Here is a 17568-nt window from a genome sequence, read left to right on the forward strand (position 1 = left end):
TTACTTTTGAATAATTCATGAAATGACACGTGATAAACTTTTTTTTCCATAAAAACAACCCAAAACTCACATATGCAAGTTAGTTACTGGCAAATCCAACAGGTGAGTAGGGTTCCATTCCCTAAGGAACTCACTTTACTGCAGTATCCCAAGAGTCTTCTTAGCACCTAAGCCAATCAGCTGAATGGCAGTTCTTGTTTCCACCAAACCTGTGCTGTCCAGTATGGTAGCCACCAGTCACAATTGGCTATTTGTATTTATATTGAAGTTAAATAAAAGTAAGTAAGTTTGAAATTCAGTTCTTCAGTCACACCGTCCACCTTTCAAGTGCTCAGACAGACTCACATCGCCAGCACACATATAAAACGTTTCCATCGTCACAGAGAGTTCCCCTGGATAATGCTATTTGAAACAGACAGCAACTCTGTTCTTTTACAACCCTGAAGAAACTGACGTGAACTTCCTCAACGGAAATATACATACCTACAAAGGCTATTTGGTTGAGGTAAATGGCTACTAAATCGAACTTCTCCTGACATTTCTTCACATGCAAATATACACTTTGGATCCTTCTTCTTAATCTTCTCATGCCTATAAAAACAAAAGCTACCTAAGTTGACAACCCAGTTCTCACAAACACTAAGCATTTTTGGTTCTACACTGGAAATTGACACAACATTGTAAACTGACTATAATTCAATAAAATAAAATTTAAAAAAAAAGAATTTTTGCCATTTAATTTTGTTTAATTATGTGTTTAAAAGGCAATTATACCATTTAAAGAAGGAAGGGAGAGCAGGAAACTGAAAATTTCCCTTCCCATTATGCATACCAAACTTCTTTTCCATTTCTTACCAGGTAAATGGCTGCAGATGATGCAAAAAAGGCCTATATCCAGCAATACATTCAAACACCATGGTCCCAAAGCTCCAATAATCAACAGTGGCTGTGTAAGGCTTATTCTCAAAGAGCTCTGGGGCCTTAAAGAGAAACAATGCTTTAAACATCAGCACTAAAAGAGAAAAGCTTTTTGATTTTTGAACTATTATATTCATGACCTTCAGAAATAAGAATGAGAATTTTGTACACTTAAATTCAAAAAAACAATATGTCTTACCAGATACTGCAATGTTCCCACGAAAGATGTACACAGACTTCCTTGATCAACATCTTTGGCGTATCCCAGGTCAATAATTTTATGCATAATCTATCAAATATTAAGTATTAAATGGTTGAGAAATTTGAAAAGAAAGGCAACAATGTCCTTACAAAGCTCTGGAGAGGGTGGTGGTGAAGAGCATGTGCTCTGGAATAACACAAAAGTGTTTTAAGCCTGAGCTCCACCACTTAAACAGCCATGTGATCTTGATCAAGTTACTTCTCTCAGTTTCCTACATAACAGTATTACTAACAATCTCTACTTCAAAGAATTGTTACTAGGATTCAATAACATAGTGAAAAAAAGTAATTTAACACAGTGCCTGGTACATGGTAAAAACTAAATACAGATTAGCTATTAATTTTTATTTTGGTATGTTCAGAATAAGCTTGATCCATTAAACTGGAAGGCAAAGGTGAGGGTGACTTCCAAACTTGAGGAAACATCATACCATCTTAGAGTGGACTGATGTGAGTAGACACCTATCTAACTTCAAGAATATCCTCACGTCTCTGGATACAAAAAAAGCAAATGGTGCAAAACATACATGTAAGGCTCCAAAGAGAATAAGCATCATCAAGGTTTCATCACCTCCAAATGACCTCTATCTTTACTAACTAAAGACTACCCAATCCAATTCAGTGTTCAGACTCTTGGCTTAAGGTCTTTATTGGAATGGAACTTGGGGGCTAGAAGCAAGAAAACTGCTCAAATTATTATGATAAAAATAAATATTTCAAGAGTCAATTCATAATTTCCCAAGATGACTGCTTTAGGAATCTGAGAAATCAAGGTTGTAAATTTTAATTAAATATAGAACTTAGGACTTTGGGGGAGGCAAATGAGTTTTGCTTTACTTTTCTTAAATAAGAAACGTAATTAAGTAAACTTTTTTTTTCCTTAAAGTAAAGCAGATCGAGGATGTGTTTTGGGGATGTGCTTTATAAGGATTAACAAATTACTTACTCACTGCCTACTATCTCTGCTAGATACTGTGCTGGAAAAACAGAAGTGAACAAGACACATGCAGTTTCTTCTACAACAATCTACTGCGTTGGCCGAGGAGATAAGCAACTAAACATAAAACCACAGTTCAGTGTAACAAGGGCTGTGATAGAGAAGTATAGAGTGATATGGAGACACCAAACCTCAAAGACTGACTACACCAGGGAGATTCTATTCAACTGGTTGGAATATTTCTTCAGGTTTCACTTACCTTTCCACCAACATCCTGAAGAACTATATTTTCTGGTTTTAAATCACGATGTATAATTTTGTTTACATGCAAATATCGGATCCCAGATCCTAAATAAAATTTAAAATATATTTTGAGGTAATAGAAAACACTGAATTAAAAAAAACATCTCACATTTTGTACAGATCTGCTCTGATGCTCAAATTTATATGGACCATCATAACTACATGATTAGTGATAGTATAGCAGCTCAGATTTTCTCCACAGAAAATCCAGTAACATTAAACAAATACTGCAGAATTATAATATATGCTCTTTAACTAATGAAAATTAATATTAAAAAGAAATGGAACAAGCAATTAAGAAAAGCCCAAAGCCCTATATTAATTGCTGTATATTTATAGTCTTTCCCTCCCACCTAAATCACCCTCTTCAAGTAGACTTTGGTTTCCATGACCTAAGAAAAGCAGCAAAATAAAAATATATAGGGAAACACTGTCATGGCTTTTAGGTGTCCTCCAAAGGCCTAGGTCCTGGTTATTTCAGAGAGTTTTCAGGAGTAATTCTGTTTAAAAAGAGATTTCATCCTAAGAGTTGACTTGAGACCTAGGCCCACGAGATGCAATACCACTGGTAAATAAAGTTACTGTGTTAAGCAAGCAGGGAGGTGGGGTACTATTGAATAGGGTCATTTCACACCACTTTTTTTCCAGCAATTGGAACATCTATTAGCTGAATGGATATCTAGCCAAAAACAAAAAATAAAAAACGAAATATCCTAGTTTTAATTTAGCACCAATGATAACAGTTAAATTTTTCTGATAATTTCTTATAGATAAAAAATTTCATAAAGATAAAATTTCTTATAGTGAAAAATCTATGCTTTGTATGTACATCAAAAATTCTCCTTAATTCCCAAATAATACATAGAATCTTTATAGATCAAAGGGGCATAAAATTATGATGGTATTTTCATATCAATTACATACCTATATCACTCAGTAAAGAAAGTATCTGGCTTTCTTTAAGTCCACAGCAATTTTCTGGTTTGTTGAGTAGCTAAAGAAAAAAAAGTCTAAAAATGTATATTGCCAATATTTCTGGGCTGTAATAGTGACACATCAATCATTAATCACTATACTCTGAGAGAATATTCAAATAAGAAAAGAAGTCATGATTAAGAAAAGATAAGGGGGAAAAATTACCACATCTATACTGAGGACATGTAAATTTCATGACAAGGCTTACACAAGTAAAGATAAAGGGAGAAAGAATGAAATGACAAAAAAAAAAAGATAATAAAGATAACAAAAAGAAAAAAAGATAAAAGGGAAAAAGTATTTGAAATTGAAAAAGGTTGAAAAATCTTACAGATATAAGTAAGAACAGCCATATCGCAGATTTAAAATGAGACAGGAAAGAAAGGTTTGCAACAGAAAAAACAACTTTTAAATAAACCCTTGAAACACCATCAATACAGTGCCATCCTGCAAACACCACCACCAACAAAAAATGCACGTTCTTAATCAGGAGTCAGCAAACATGGTCTGTAAAGGGCCAGACAGTAGGCACCTTAGGCTCTGCAGGCCATACAGTCTCTGTCACAACTACTCAGCTCTGCCACTACAGTAAAAGAGCAGCCACAAAAGCAGGTCACAGGCCATGGTTTACTGACTGTTATTCTAGATTACCGTGTGGAGTGGGGTTGAAACATCGCCAATAAAGTTCATGATTTACTATCTCATCATCTCAAAACATCCACACTACCTTCCGGAGATCTCCTCCAGAACAATACTCCATTGCTAGAAGAGGCACATCATTAATCAAAAAATTCAATTCCTCAGGAACATCACAGGCCTTCACAACATTGGCGTGGTTCAACCTAACAAGGGGAAAACAGTATAATTAAAAATTTGTTTCCAATGAAAAGGGAATGAGTTTGAAATAGTAGTTAACTGGGGGGCAGTCAGGGGAAGAAAGGCTGACATTATTTATAATATTCTAATTTCTCATTTGTGTAATCAAAAATTAGTATTTGTTAAAAAGAAAATCTAGATAAAAAATACTATCACTATTACTACTATCACATTTCTATATGCCAAATAGTAAGCACTTTACATACATTAACTCATTTACTTGTCACAACAATCCTACTATAGATAAATTTATTAAGAGTCTCAACACACAGGAGAAAACTGAAACACAAATTGGTTAGGTAACATAAGATCACATAGTGAGCAGGCAGTCAAGGAAGGACTCAAATCTAGCAGTCTGGCTCCAAAGTCTGTATCATACTGCCTCCCCCATAATCACTTAAAATGTCACCTAGCTCTGAACACTTAAAATTTTGGCATATTTCCTCCCAGTTTTTAATCTGTGCACAAATACATTTTTTACCAATACTGAATCACATTACCTATTGTCTCCTAACATCTTTTTCTCCTAACTTAACAATATATCATCCCAGCCATCACCATCACCATCATCATGCAGTGGATCTCAAAACTGGAATTGATTCCCAGTGGCTAGAGACTTAAAGAAACACAATTCCCATGAATAGGGCCTATGAATTTACATCATTAACAAGCTTTCATAGTGATTCTGCTACATAGCTAAGTTTGAGAACCAGTACAGGGCACCAAGAACAATGAAGTCAGAAAGTGCTTATTTCAAATCCAGACTCTATTACCTACCAGGTGTATGACTCTATGAGCTTTAACTTCCTCCTCTATAAAATAGGGATAATGACTAAATACTGGGCTACTGAGACAATTAGGAGAATTATTTGTAAGTACCTACTAGCACACTACCTGTGAAGGTTTTAAAATATGTCCAGTTCTCCCTTCAAGAACTTAATTCTGTTCCCCTTGAGTGGAGGTTATATTTAGTGGCTAATTTCTAACAAATAGTAATTATTTGGAAAGGATAGAATGCGACTTCTGAGGAAAGACCATAGGTACATCAGCTTTCAACTTGCTCTCTCTCTCAGATCACTGACTTTAGGGAAAGCTAACTACCATGCCACGAAGACATTTAATCTTTGCTATGAAGAGGCTCATATGGTGAGAAACAGATGCCTCTAGCCAACATATATGAGCTTGGAAGTAGATACTCCAGCTCCAGTTAACATCTGGTGATGTTTCAGGAGGGATCCCCTGAGTCAAAACCACCCAGCTAAGTCACTCCCAAATTCCGAAACCACAGAAACTATGAGATACTAAACGTTTGTCGTTTTAAGCCACTACGTTTGGGAATAATTTTTTACGAAGCAATAGATACACTATCTAACAAAAGTAGGTGAGAGTAAAGAAATGAAAGTAGTGACTGTTATTTAATTATAAAATATAATAGAGGCGCACTGCCCAAGTTCCAGGAGAAAGAGATTCTGCTCTCAGAGAGCTGACTCTGGTAACACTTAGCTGACTTTTTAAACCCCACCTACTTAAGCATAATGTGATGTTATTATTAGAAATAGAACACATATATTTAATGAGAAAGAGAAAAATAAGTTCCCCAAAAGATCCTGAGAAGAATGGATTCCTGGCCTCCTTCCCTGGCTGGGTGCAGAACCGAGGAAACTTAAGTCATCAAGTACACTTACTTCTTCATGATCTGGATTTCATGGCACCACCGTTCTCTGTTTTTGGTACTGAGCTCCAGGCGACAAGATTTAATTGCTATTTTGAGATCAAGTTCCTGCCAAAATAGAAAATCAACAGAAAAAAAATTATAAATTACATTCTTGTGCAGATTTACTTGCTATCAAAGAAATACCAACCTGGGGAAACAAAACTCATTGGCTTTACTAATTAAATATATTTATCCACAGCACTCTTGAGCCAATACTTTTGCGAGATAAACCATGAGACTATTAAACTAATGCTTTAAAACTGACCTTCAAACACACCAAAGCACACAAGCAAAAAGCGGCTGATTCTGTAACAGATCTCTTCAGAACACTGTCTCATAAACACTGCTAAAAAAATACAAAGACCCTATCTCCCCAACAAACCCCTTTTTGAGCTTAGTCAAGACAACTAACAAGGGTCACAGGCTCCAGCATAACAAGAATGAAAAGAATAATTCAGGGATCCCTGACCTCAACAGCAAGAAATAGTTTTAATATGACCAAACTTAATACAAAAACATTCCAAAATTAGTTCCTAATCTTTACATTTCAAATTACCTAAAATAAAAAAATCCTAACAGCGATTGTACTTATGTTTCCATATCTATAAAATAAATCTGACAGCTCTTGCCTATGACTAGTAATTTAGCCAATCCTGACTAAAATTAAACCCAACCTGATGCACATTACAGGAAGTAGCCAGATCTCATCATATTCTAGCAATAGTAATAATGCAGCCCAGGAACAGGAAGCAACACAACTTGTATGGAATGGTCTGAAATGGGGGGTAGCTAGAGGTAAGACAGTTGACGTATAGAGAGAGTAAAGAACCAGGACAGACTACAAACCAGCCTAACCACATGCCTCGCTCCCTTCAACCTTTCTTTTGTTTTGAGTAGGTACCTGGTTACTCTAGGTCCCACGTAAGCTTTTACCACCACAGAGACAATCTGGTACAACCATGGACAACATTAAGCCCTAAATTATCTTCTGAATAAGGCAGGAAGTTATCTATTTCAAAAAGACCCCTACCTGTAAGATCCTTCAATTTCTCAGGTTATATTTTACTTACTCGGTGAGGGCCTTTCTTACTCTACCTTTTCACAAAGAACATTCTGTGGAAAGTTTATATATGCCCAGCAAACCTAACCAAACCAAAACAAAACGAGTTCTGTGTTTTTAAAACAATGGTAATATTCTGGAGATAGACAGTGATGGTTGCATAACAATGTGAAGGTACTTAATGCCACAGAACTGTACACCTAAAAATGGTGAAAATGGTAAATGTTATTTATATTTTACTGCAATTAAAAAACTGGAAAATACTAAGTTAAATTAATTTCTTTACTATAGGACTTCTCAGAGCTTTCATATGCTGATGTGGGTTATGACTCTCCAAATGAAGAAATATTACATGAAGCATTTATACAATGTATTGGCCAAAGTATCCTTTTTTAAAAGCATTTCACGGAGATTAGTTTCTCCAAACTATTTGTTTTCCAAACAAAATAGCGACGCTATTCCCTAGGAAGAGTTCTTTGGTTATTCTGCCATGCTTCCATATCACTTTACAAATATCTTCGATATACAGGTTACTACATTGTACTTAAAGTGTTTCTGTGTCTACCTTTTTCACTAGAGTTGAAATTTCCTTGAGAGCAGAAAATACAGTTTTTATTGATTCTGGTACCATCAGCACCCAGCACAGTAATCAGTTAAATAAACCATCTCATATCCTTTTCCCTTTCTCATTGTGATTTAATAGGTGTAGATGAACTATTGAGATATGGCTTCCATCAAAACACAAGGATCTTGAAATCTGTAAATGCAAAGCTGTAAATGGAAAAATAATGATGCTGTTTCCAAGTCTTATGACAGAGAACTTCTTCTGTTCTCACTACAGGCCAGTTGTCACATGTCCCATTCTGGGGAAGGACCACTGTGGACATCTGGAAAGTTACTGAGAGATTTCTAAGATTCTAGAGGAACCCAAATCTCTTCCATTTAAAAAGTGATGAATTCCATACAGACAGAAAGTAGAAAAGTAGTTGCCAGGGGCTGGGGGAGGAGAAGAATGAGGGTTATTGTTTAAAGGGTACAGAGTTTCAATTTGGGAAGATGAAAAAGTTCCGGAAATAGGTGATGGCTGTTGCACAACAATGTAAACATACAATGCCACTGAATTGTACACTTAAAAATGGTTAAAATGGTAAAAATTTTTGTTATATACTCTTTACCACAATTTCAAAAGAATTGGATGTATTCATTCATCCCCAGCCAGGGACCAAGCAAAGTAGTCACAAAAGCATGCCAGCACGCATACTTCTTTTTCTTGTGACCAGGCTGATGGGCAGGTTAGATAACAAGGCCATAGGCAACATTCTGCTGGAGGTACTTGGCTGTTTCTCTCTCTACTCGTTGAGTGCCTTACGTCTGATGGTGAAAATTATTAAATTTACTACTTGTCTGGATGTCAAAGTACTTAATGCCTTAGTCCTTCAACTTCCTGTCTCCTTCTCTCCAAGACTCCCTCCTAAGCTCTATCTAGAAACCTACTTCACAAATATTCTTCAGTTCTATGAGTGACATTTGTCATTGTAACTGCCACACAAACAAGCTTATTCCTTCCAAGTAGATTCCCATCTACCCTACCTCCAGCTCTATATTCTAGCCTCTCTACTCACACCCATATTCCATAAGACAGCAAATATCATTCCTCCTCTTGAATTCACTTCTTAATTCGTAGGCCAATGCAAGCATTTTAGTAGTATCTAAATGGCTCAAACGTGATTATTAGCTGTTGCTACAATGGTTAAACATTCTCAACTAAATCAAAGCAAAATTCCCAAGTCTGATGTTAGCTGTGTTCCACCGGCGAAGGCACCTTACCCCCAATCTATCTCCTTCCCCTGTGAAGCCATGATCATTTTCACTAGCTGATCCTCAAACGGTTCCCCACCTGGAACACACCCCCAATTCCAAAGCCTACCCAATGTGCCCAAAAGCTTAACCTTGGACCCATCATGACACCATCCTTGTCTACTCCAGTCCCTACTGACATCACATGGCCTCCAAGCACACATATAAACATACACTTTCCAACAGGCAGCCCCTTCTTGAGCCCCATCTTCTCACCCATTTGTGTTCACGATACACATTCTTACGTGCGCCTGCCTCACACACCCTGACATTTTCTACGTTCAGAGGGACACATACGCACCGTCACACTCTGTAAACACTTTGTCACATCTTCACAGTCATAACAAAAGTTTCCCCTAATAGCTCTAACTCACACACACTGACCAAGACCTCAGATACAACTCCGGACTGAGCTACCAGGCTCACAAACACAATCCCTCTCTCTCTCTCCCTCCCTCTCTCTCTCTCTCTGTCGCGCGCGCGCACACACACACACACAAACACACAGGCTCACGATACTACTCAAGGTTTCACCGATAATCTCTCACATACTGACAGTCACTGTGTTCCACAGGCACTCTGACAAACACCCACCGCCGCTCCCTCGCGCTCCCCTCCTCACCCGATGCTGGTATAGGCAGACGTTCCCGAAGCCGCCTGTACCCAGTCGCTCTCGCATCTCCCAGGGCCCGCCCGCGCCCGGCCGCAGCCCCGGGGGCCGCTCCATGGGGCGGGAGGGAAAGCGACCTCGGGTTCCGCCACTGTTCCGAGGCCGGTTCCGGGCCACCGAGGCTCGCGCGTCTTTCTTCTCGCGAGAGGTATGCATCACTTCCGGTAACTGCGGCAGGAAAAGCCCCGCCCAACTCCTCCCCGCAGGGCGCGAGAGTCTAGCGGGCGAAAGGGTCCGGAGAGGAGGTGGGCGCCTTCTGTTCCTTTTCTAAGTTTCCTGGGCATTCTCCTGACTGAGAGAACTCAGATGTGTTTTTCTAGCCTTCAAAAATTTGAGCTCTCTCCAGACCCTATCTTCCCTTCAAATCACTTTCCAAACTAGTCTCGCCCGTATCAGTCTTTTCTAAACTTAACGCCTTCTCCACCCCTATCTACACTTCACCTTTCTTCAGACCTTTGCCATCTATCCTCCAGCCCCACCACCTGCTGAGTTGGTACTGGTAAATGATTTAAACTTTGCAGAATCCAAAAAACTAGAAATAATCCTGCGCTAACAGGCACCCTGATGCCTTAGGCTTCATAGTTCACTTTTTTTTCCTTAAATGATTAATCATCATCCACAGTCAGGCTCAGCATTTCTTTTGCTTGACTTCCTATACACCTGTTCCAGGATCTCCCCTGTAATCCCAAAATACTTAAGGATGTGACGCTGTTCCCGAGGAAAGTATGCTCCTCCTGACTCAGGGAGTTTTTCCCTAAATGCCTCACGGAGCTTGCATACCTCCAGTTAGTTTTGCCAGCGCGGTAGTTCCTCATTGTGGGGATTGTTTCCGATGCAGCGCTGCAGAGTTGGTACAACAAGAAGGGCTTCTGAGTGGTGCCTTAGAATAGGAGAACTAGGTCCCTGTTTTGAGTCGGTCGTAAGCTTCACAGAACTTGGGGATCTCATCACTTCAAGTATAACATCAGCATAGAATCAAATTCTGTAAAGAAATGTGTCCTTTGCATGGTCATTTGAGCCTCCTTTGAGATTATGTGCACTTGGACCATAATTTGTGCCACCTGGCCTTTGAGATACTTAGAATTCCAGCTAACACTTAGTGACACATGATTTTGCCACACAGATGTAACATATTGAGACTTCTAAAGGTGGATAACACATGCGCACCATAGCAGTGTTGTTGGCTACTTTGAAAGCACTGAGTGTTAACTTTGGCAGAGCAAATGTGTTGTCACCAGAATCCCTGAATATTGCAAGCAGAATGTTGAACACTGTATGACACAAACCGCATCATGTTGTAGGTCATTGGTATCACAGCAGTGGGAGGTATCAGAGATTCTTGTTCCCCATATGTGCTTGGTAGCCATGGAGCTGGAGCATCAGAATTGGATGTGATGACAACTCTAAGAGCATGTCCCTTATAACTAGGCAGATTGCACAGATAATTGTGGCATAGGTTGTTCTAATAGCACGAAGCCCTCGTTTGCTGGGTGTACAACACCTGATGATCCTCGGAACCCTGTCTGGACTCAAAACCTCAGACAGCTCAGATTTTTGCCTCCAGAGCAAAAAACTATTTTAGTCATGAAAATTAGAAATAAATAGTATCACATTTTTATTATGTTACCTTCCCCAAACCACTTTGCTTAATCTTTCTAGACACCAAATATCATCAACCCAGATCTCCATGAATTTATAACTATCAAACAGCAACTAATATTCAGTACCTAAGTAGAACTCATCTTTTTAAAAATCTGCTCCCTTTCTTTCCAACTAGAATGTAAATTCTGTGAAAAAGAATATGAAAACGAATATATGTATGTATATGCATGACTGGGACATTGTACTGTATACCAGAAATTGACACAGTGTAACCAACTATACTTCAGTTAAAAAAAAAAAAGAATGTAAATTCTAGGACAATAGGGATAATGTTGGGACATGGCTATACTCCCAGAGCCTAGAAAAATGCATGCACACAGGAGTTAAATATTTGCTGAAGGACTGAGTGAGCTCTTTTATATCAGTAAGATGAATGCTATGAGAGAAAAACGACAAAGGCTGTGGGTCCCTTCTCCATCCTGGGTGCTGAGAGAGAAGCTACCTGTAAGATCCTGGGATAACAGCTGGGCCTAAAGCCCTGGCCCCTCCTACTATTACCACACACTACTTCATTTCAATGGTTATAGGTAACATGAACACAAGATACTTCCCAACCCTGAAAAAGCAAGCATTTGGATTTTATTTGATAGTTTAAATGTTTTTGAAAATGTTCATAAACACAAGCGGTACTTGGAGCTGGATGACAGACATGCTTTTAACATAAGATCTTCATCCTAGAATGAGACTTTTTCAAAAAATATTCAATCTTAGGCCTCTTGCTGCAGGCAGGTTCCATGGGAATACACAAAAAAGAGGCAGGGTAACAGTCCCCACGGGAGACTGCAATTTCTTAAAAAACAGGCTGCTATTACTTCCTGTGAAGTTCATATAGTGCTTTTCCCTTTGCTTAGTCATCCAGAGTGAAGTCAAAGGGCTCAAAGTCTTTCCGGAAGCGGTGAGCCAGGGTCTCCTCCTCTTCCTTGCTGCTCTGACACTGCCTCCAGTCAGACTTGTCAGGAATATTAAGAATGGCTTCACTGGCCAGAACCTCCCTGCAGAAAGAACACAAAGAAGTCAAAACAAACAGTGTCAGCCCCAAACCCCCTCCTTCCATTATTCCCCTCCAGCCAGAGAGCTCTCCTCAGCATCACCCAAAGAAGGTATGCAAATTCCTCTGACTTTGCTCATACCATTTTCTCTGCCCTGAATGCCATCTCTGCCATTCTATCAAAATCACACCTGTTTTAAGTGACCAGCTCAGGTCTTACTCTTCTCTAACCCCTCAAGTCCCATTTACTTCTCAGAACAGCTTGGAACTACATTGTTGGTACCTAGAGAAGCAACATGACACAGTAGAAAGTGGTCAGGCCTTGGTATCAGAAAGATCAGACACTGGATTCCATTCCTAGCTTTGCCACGTGCTGTCTATGACTTGAACAGATTACTTCGTCTCTGTGTTTTGATTTCCTCACCTATGAAATGCAAAATAAGGGTTTTCTGATATATGGAGGTAACACAAAGCACCAAACTAGCTGTGATTACACCCTGCCTTAAACTCTTGTTTTGTCATCTCACTTAGGCCAGGAGTTTGCTGAGGGCATGGTCAAAAGTCAGGCACCTGGTATCAACTCACTTTGACTTTCTGCCTCTCCTCCTAGCACACTTGGGCCTACAGAGGCACAACAGCACAGGCTCCATGGCAACAAACAACCACACACACAAGCTACCTCCTAAATGCCACCGCTTTCCATTTTACTTATTTTGATAGATTAGAAATAACTCTATTTGTACACATATATATTGTTCACTTTCCACTTTGAAGCTACAGTAAACAGGTCGAAAACAAATTACATGAAACTTCTAAAAGTCAAAGGACCTAAGCTCAAGTTCTAGTTCCCTGGGCAGACTGTGAGCCTACCTCTTCACCTGTAAAATGAAGATAGAACCAACCCTCTCATATAGCAGGAAAAAAAGATGTTTTCTCAAATATTCTGTTAACTATGAAATGCTATGTAACTATAAGTCACTATTTTGAAAAATACTCAATGTTGAAAATATAATCAACTATCAAGAGCACAAAATCCTTTAAAGAATCTCTCTTGTGTGAGCTTATGTGCCTGTGCATGTCTGCAGTCATGTGTCCATGTCATCAGTGTCCACAACTGTGCCTGTAGCTGAAACAGCAACACAAAGATAATGTCAGATGTCTGAAGCTCCTGACACACTTGTTCTCATTTATTAATTATCTTTTTGAAAATGTAGACTACATTTTCTGGACATATCCAATAGTGGCAATCTCTTGGGGGCTTTCCATATTGGTCCGAAAGGGTTCAAAGTTGACTCCAAGCTCAGTTCTAACTAGGGGGAAAAAACTGCTGCAAATCACAGACACCAGCATCAGATAATCTATTCTGCATATTTTCAGCTCCCCTCCATACTCTTTCTCTTCTTGTCAGCAAATTCCTGCCTTCAGTCTTTGCCTAATTTATACCACTCCCTGTACGGTTTTGCATCATGTTCTGCATGATATGAGGAGCAGAAATTTCTGAAGCCTCATCCAGACTTCTAGGACACTACAGAGTAATGAGGTTAAGACCTCACATTTTGGGGTCCAGCAGGTCAGGTCATTGTGTGACCATGGACAAGCTCCTTAACCACTCTAGAGCCATGCTGTCCACTATAGAAGCCACTAGCCAGACACAGGTATTTAAATTTAATCCTATCTAATTGCAATTAAGTTAAAAATTGATATCCTCAGCCACATTAGCCACATTTCAAGTGCTCACTAGTCATTACTGATATAGCTATGATTACTGTTTGGACAGTGTAGATTCACAGAACATGCCCATCATTGTGGAAAGTTCTATTGGGCACTGCTCCAGAGCCTCATTCTCCACACTGGTAAATTGGGCTGACAGTACCTACCCTATAGAGTTGGTAAGATTAAATGAAGCAATGCATGGAAAGTTCTTGGCACTGTGTCTAGCACAGAGCATACGTTTATTAATGGTAGCATATTCCTCCCTTAGGCTAGAATGCTCACATGCCAACGCTTACCCTCTAAATCTATCTCTCAGGCTCCACTTCAGCCCTGTCATGACGCCTTCCACCAAGCAGAAATGAGCTTTCCCTTCTCTGAATGTCTAAAGTACATCATTCCTCAAAACTTTCTTATGGTATTTTCTACATTCTGCATTACATTATTGTCATATACATAAATACCTGACTTGCCCTAAGACTCCTGGTTCCTTGCGGCAAGGATTGTTTCTTGTTTGGCTTTTTATTCAATTGGCCATGCAGCCCACTACTTGGTTCAGAGTAGGTCTAGCGAAAACACATTTAAAATAAGAAAAATATACAAACCTTCCAAACTGCAAAGGGAAATTCTTTTTAATTCTATGGAAAAGTTTCTCTCCTGTGTCTAGTTCAACATAAAAATATGCTGCTCCTGGCTGTGCAATCTAAAGTAAACAGAGTAGTATGAGGACATGCAATTTGTGCTTTAAAAATCGAAAATCCTAGCTCATCTCTTAAAAGCTTTAATCTGGCAAGGAATTCAATTTAGAAGTATAAGAAAAAGGATTTGAGCAGATACGGATCCCAAGACACTAAATGGAACAAGAGTATAAAAGGCCAAAATGGCAGCTATTATAAAGATCCCCCCAGTGGCACCCACCTTTCTAAGTTCCTGTCTCAGGAAATTTCTAACTTCTTGTTCTTCCCAGGAAAGCACTGAGGCATTGTTATAATGCCATCTTTGTCTGCAGTCTAATCAACACCCTGTGCTCTAGTACCCGGCTGTCACCTGCCTATTTAACATTTTTTGAATGCCTTGATAGTACCTCAGGCTCAACATGTCAGAAATCAGGTCTTTACTTCTCTCTGAATACCACCTTCCCCTCCTGTTTTACCTGCTTGATGTCAGAGTGCTCTGGGATTTCCAACAGCTCTATCTGTTGCTCCTGTGCCTGAGTAATGAAGGCATCTTTAATGTCATCAGTAGTGCAGCGGCTGAGTGGTACAGGAACGACCTTGGGGGGTTGCAGGGGGATAGGAGAAATTCTTTGAGCAGGTCCCAGAGAGGTAATGCCTTCTGCACAGTCCCTGAGAAGTAGCAAATCCATCACAGGGGTGGGGAAACACCCCTCAGCCAAGATTTCTCCTCAGGCCAGACAGGTCTACATCAGCCTGCCTTTAAGGACTTAAACTTATGAGATTGCCTGCCACATGTGGGAGCCTATCTGTGATACGGGAAAGGCTAGGAAGAGATCTCTCTGTCATCAAGCCTTTGCCAGCTCCTATATGATATATGTGGCAGAGTCAGGCCCATCTGAAAACTTAACAAATGTGCCAGAAAGAAAACTACCACAACTACAAATTATCCATAACAATCTGAATTTCTGAGCTGTGAGCCCTTTGCAGGCTCTGAGACTATTTCCTACCTCTGAGCTGTCATTCATGCTGGGCTGCACACAAAACACCCACTCTCTTCCAAGCTCTACCTATCAAGGCCCAAATCTTTCTTGGAACTTTCCTCAACTACCCACTCCCTTTCTCATAAGGCACTTACTGTCTGTGCTGTTTGCTTGTATTGACCGTTCACTTCCCTGTGAAATCTCTGGAGTTATCACCAGAGACTCTTTAACCTTTTAAATGAACATTATATATTAATATAAAGATTCATATTAAATATTTAAATACTTAATCTTATATTAGAATCAGGTATTTAAGCATTAATTAAAAATAAGAATTAAATTAACATTTCTTAAATATTTATCAATATCCAGGTCCCCATACAGCCCTTCCAAGTTCCTAGGCAGAGACCACCTACCTGTAGCTGGAGGTGATGGCTCTTAAAATTTCTCTCAAATAGAACACAGCATTTCCCTCGACTCTTAAAGAACCGCCTCAGTGTAGCCTTATACTTCTCCACCTCTTCCACCACCTCTGCTGAAAGCTCCACCACTGACTGGTAGTGTCCAATGGGCAGGATGAGGACATGATCATCAGATAAGCCTCCTTTGGCCAGGGCAAGGTAGCACTGAAGAGGAAGCACACAGAAGCGAGACGTCAATACCACACGTGTGATTCTCCAGAGAGAAAAGCCTTTACAAATAGTGAGCCCGAGGGTGTGGAAAAAAGTAGTCAAGAGGCTATCAATAGAAATTCTCCACTTGTAAAATCTGATTTTAGAGGTAATAACACCAATTTTCTCAAGTACCTGCTGAAGAACAAGATTAGATACAACAAATTTCTCTGCAAGTATCCAATAAGCTGGGAACAAATGAACAGCATATAGATAGGCTTTTGGCAACAAACACACCAGAGCCGAAGGAGGTGGAAATAAACAGTTCATTTTCCCCTTCCAGGCTCCAAACTTGAAAACAAATTTTTTCAGTTACTGTCACCTTCAGCCACAGAAAGACATCATTTCTGACTTCAAAATGACCACCTTCCCTTCAGTGGCATCTAATCCCACCCCTAACTACAACCCCTGGGCTCACGAAAAAGGCTAAGATGATGTGATTAGCATCCAATGTCCCTACAGCCTTAAGTTGCTGACTAACCTCTACAAAATGAAAGCACATATAATCTAATGGGGTGGGAGGAAGAAGGAGAAACCTCAAACTCAGGTATACCAAAGAAAACTATGCTTCCCTACAATGGATGTCGGCAGCTAAATAGCAGCTAAAAATATTTCTGCCAAAACCTAAACGTGCAAGACTGCTCTACTACTCGGACTTTCTTTGAAGGAAGACACTGAGTGAGTAGAGAAAGGGCCAGTGAATATTGATGCAGGCAAATGAAGGTACTAGAGCTTTAGAAAAAAAATCCAAATGATAGCTTTAGAGTGGTGGGTTTGAAGTCAAGGCTGAAGGAAAGAGTCATTTATTTTTCATGCACACTGAGAAAGTTCAATAGAGTTACAGGATAGGTATCAGAAACTAAAGCATGATCATCTATGATCTACTTGGCAGAAGACTGAACACATGTAGCTGTGTTCAGAGTTAATTTCCCAAAAGACAAAAGTTTATCAAAACCTCATAAGCACTAAAATATTTTTAAAATTTTTAAAATAACCATTTTTCACTGTGTTTGTTTTAAAAGGTTACTCTAGAAGCCTGAGTTTTCTAGCCTTTCCTTTATGTCAGGGAGGTTACCATCATAGTTTTTATATTGTGATGTGCATCGAGGCTACTGAAGAAGGTTCCTGGTCTAGACTAAGTAGCACCCCTGGAGGCAGGACTTTTCAGTTCTTGCCCAGTCTCCTCCCTCCCTTTCAAACTCTTGCCTTCTAATCTGTTTTGTACTTGGGTTACCTCCAATTATATCTCAAATGTATAAATAGGACCTGAATGAATGTTTCTCCCCCAGTAAAATGCATGGATTTTGCA

At 39.5% G+C, this 17568-nt stretch overlaps 2 protein-coding genes and 1 non-coding gene across 10 annotated transcripts in view; all 3 read right to left on the reverse strand.

The window, feature by feature from the left end:
• Positions 1–9700, reverse strand: part of CHUK (component of inhibitor of nuclear factor kappa B kinase complex) — a 29204-nt gene extending 19504 nt beyond the window's left edge. The window contains exons 1-8 of one of the 2 annotated variants that reach the window (XM_031461596.2): positions 9524–9700; positions 5956–6050; positions 4122–4236; positions 3344–3413; positions 2376–2464; positions 1118–1207; positions 856–980; positions 484–591 (exon numbers count right to left, since the gene is read on the reverse strand). In XM_031461596.2, coding sequence (XP_031317456.1) covers positions 484–591; positions 856–980; positions 1118–1207; positions 2376–2464; positions 3344–3413; positions 4122–4236; positions 5956–6050; positions 9524–9628 — 797 coding nt within the window. In that variant the 5' untranslated portion in view covers positions 9629–9700. The remainder of the gene's footprint in view (positions 1–483; positions 592–855; positions 981–1117; positions 1208–2375; positions 2465–3343; positions 3414–4121; positions 4237–5955; positions 6051–9523) is intronic. The other variant, XM_010974431.3, reaches the window with a different exon arrangement.
• Positions 9701–11790: 2090 nt separating this feature from the next.
• Positions 11791–17568, reverse strand: part of CWF19L1 (CWF19 like cell cycle control factor 1) — a 28059-nt gene continuing 22281 nt past the window's right edge. For 3 of the 7 annotated variants that reach the window (XM_010974432.3, XM_031461597.2, XM_031461599.2), the window contains 4 exons: positions 16005–16214; positions 15085–15204; positions 14537–14634; positions 11791–12225 (listed from right to left, as the gene is read on the reverse strand). In XM_010974432.3, the coding sequence (XP_010972734.1) occupies positions 12081–12225; positions 14537–14634; positions 15085–15204; positions 16005–16214 (573 nt within the window). In that variant the 3' untranslated portion in view covers positions 11791–12080. Of the gene's footprint in view, positions 12226–12504; positions 12646–14536; positions 14635–15084; positions 15205–15743; positions 15820–16004; positions 16215–17568 lie in introns of those variants that run through there. The other 4 variants (XR_010381970.1, XR_010381972.1, XR_010381971.1 and 1 more) reach the window with 4 other exon arrangements.
• Positions 15399–15546, reverse strand: LOC116156141 (small nucleolar RNA SNORA12). Its single transcript, XR_004139995.1, has one exon. It is a non-coding gene; the product is annotated as a small nucleolar RNA SNORA12 (small nucleolar RNA).

Source organism: Camelus dromedarius, chromosome 8, assembly GCF_036321535.1.
Source record: "Camelus dromedarius isolate mCamDro1 chromosome 8, mCamDro1.pat, whole genome shotgun sequence".
Lineage (NCBI taxonomy): Eukaryota > Metazoa > Chordata > Mammalia > Artiodactyla > Camelidae > Camelus > Camelus dromedarius.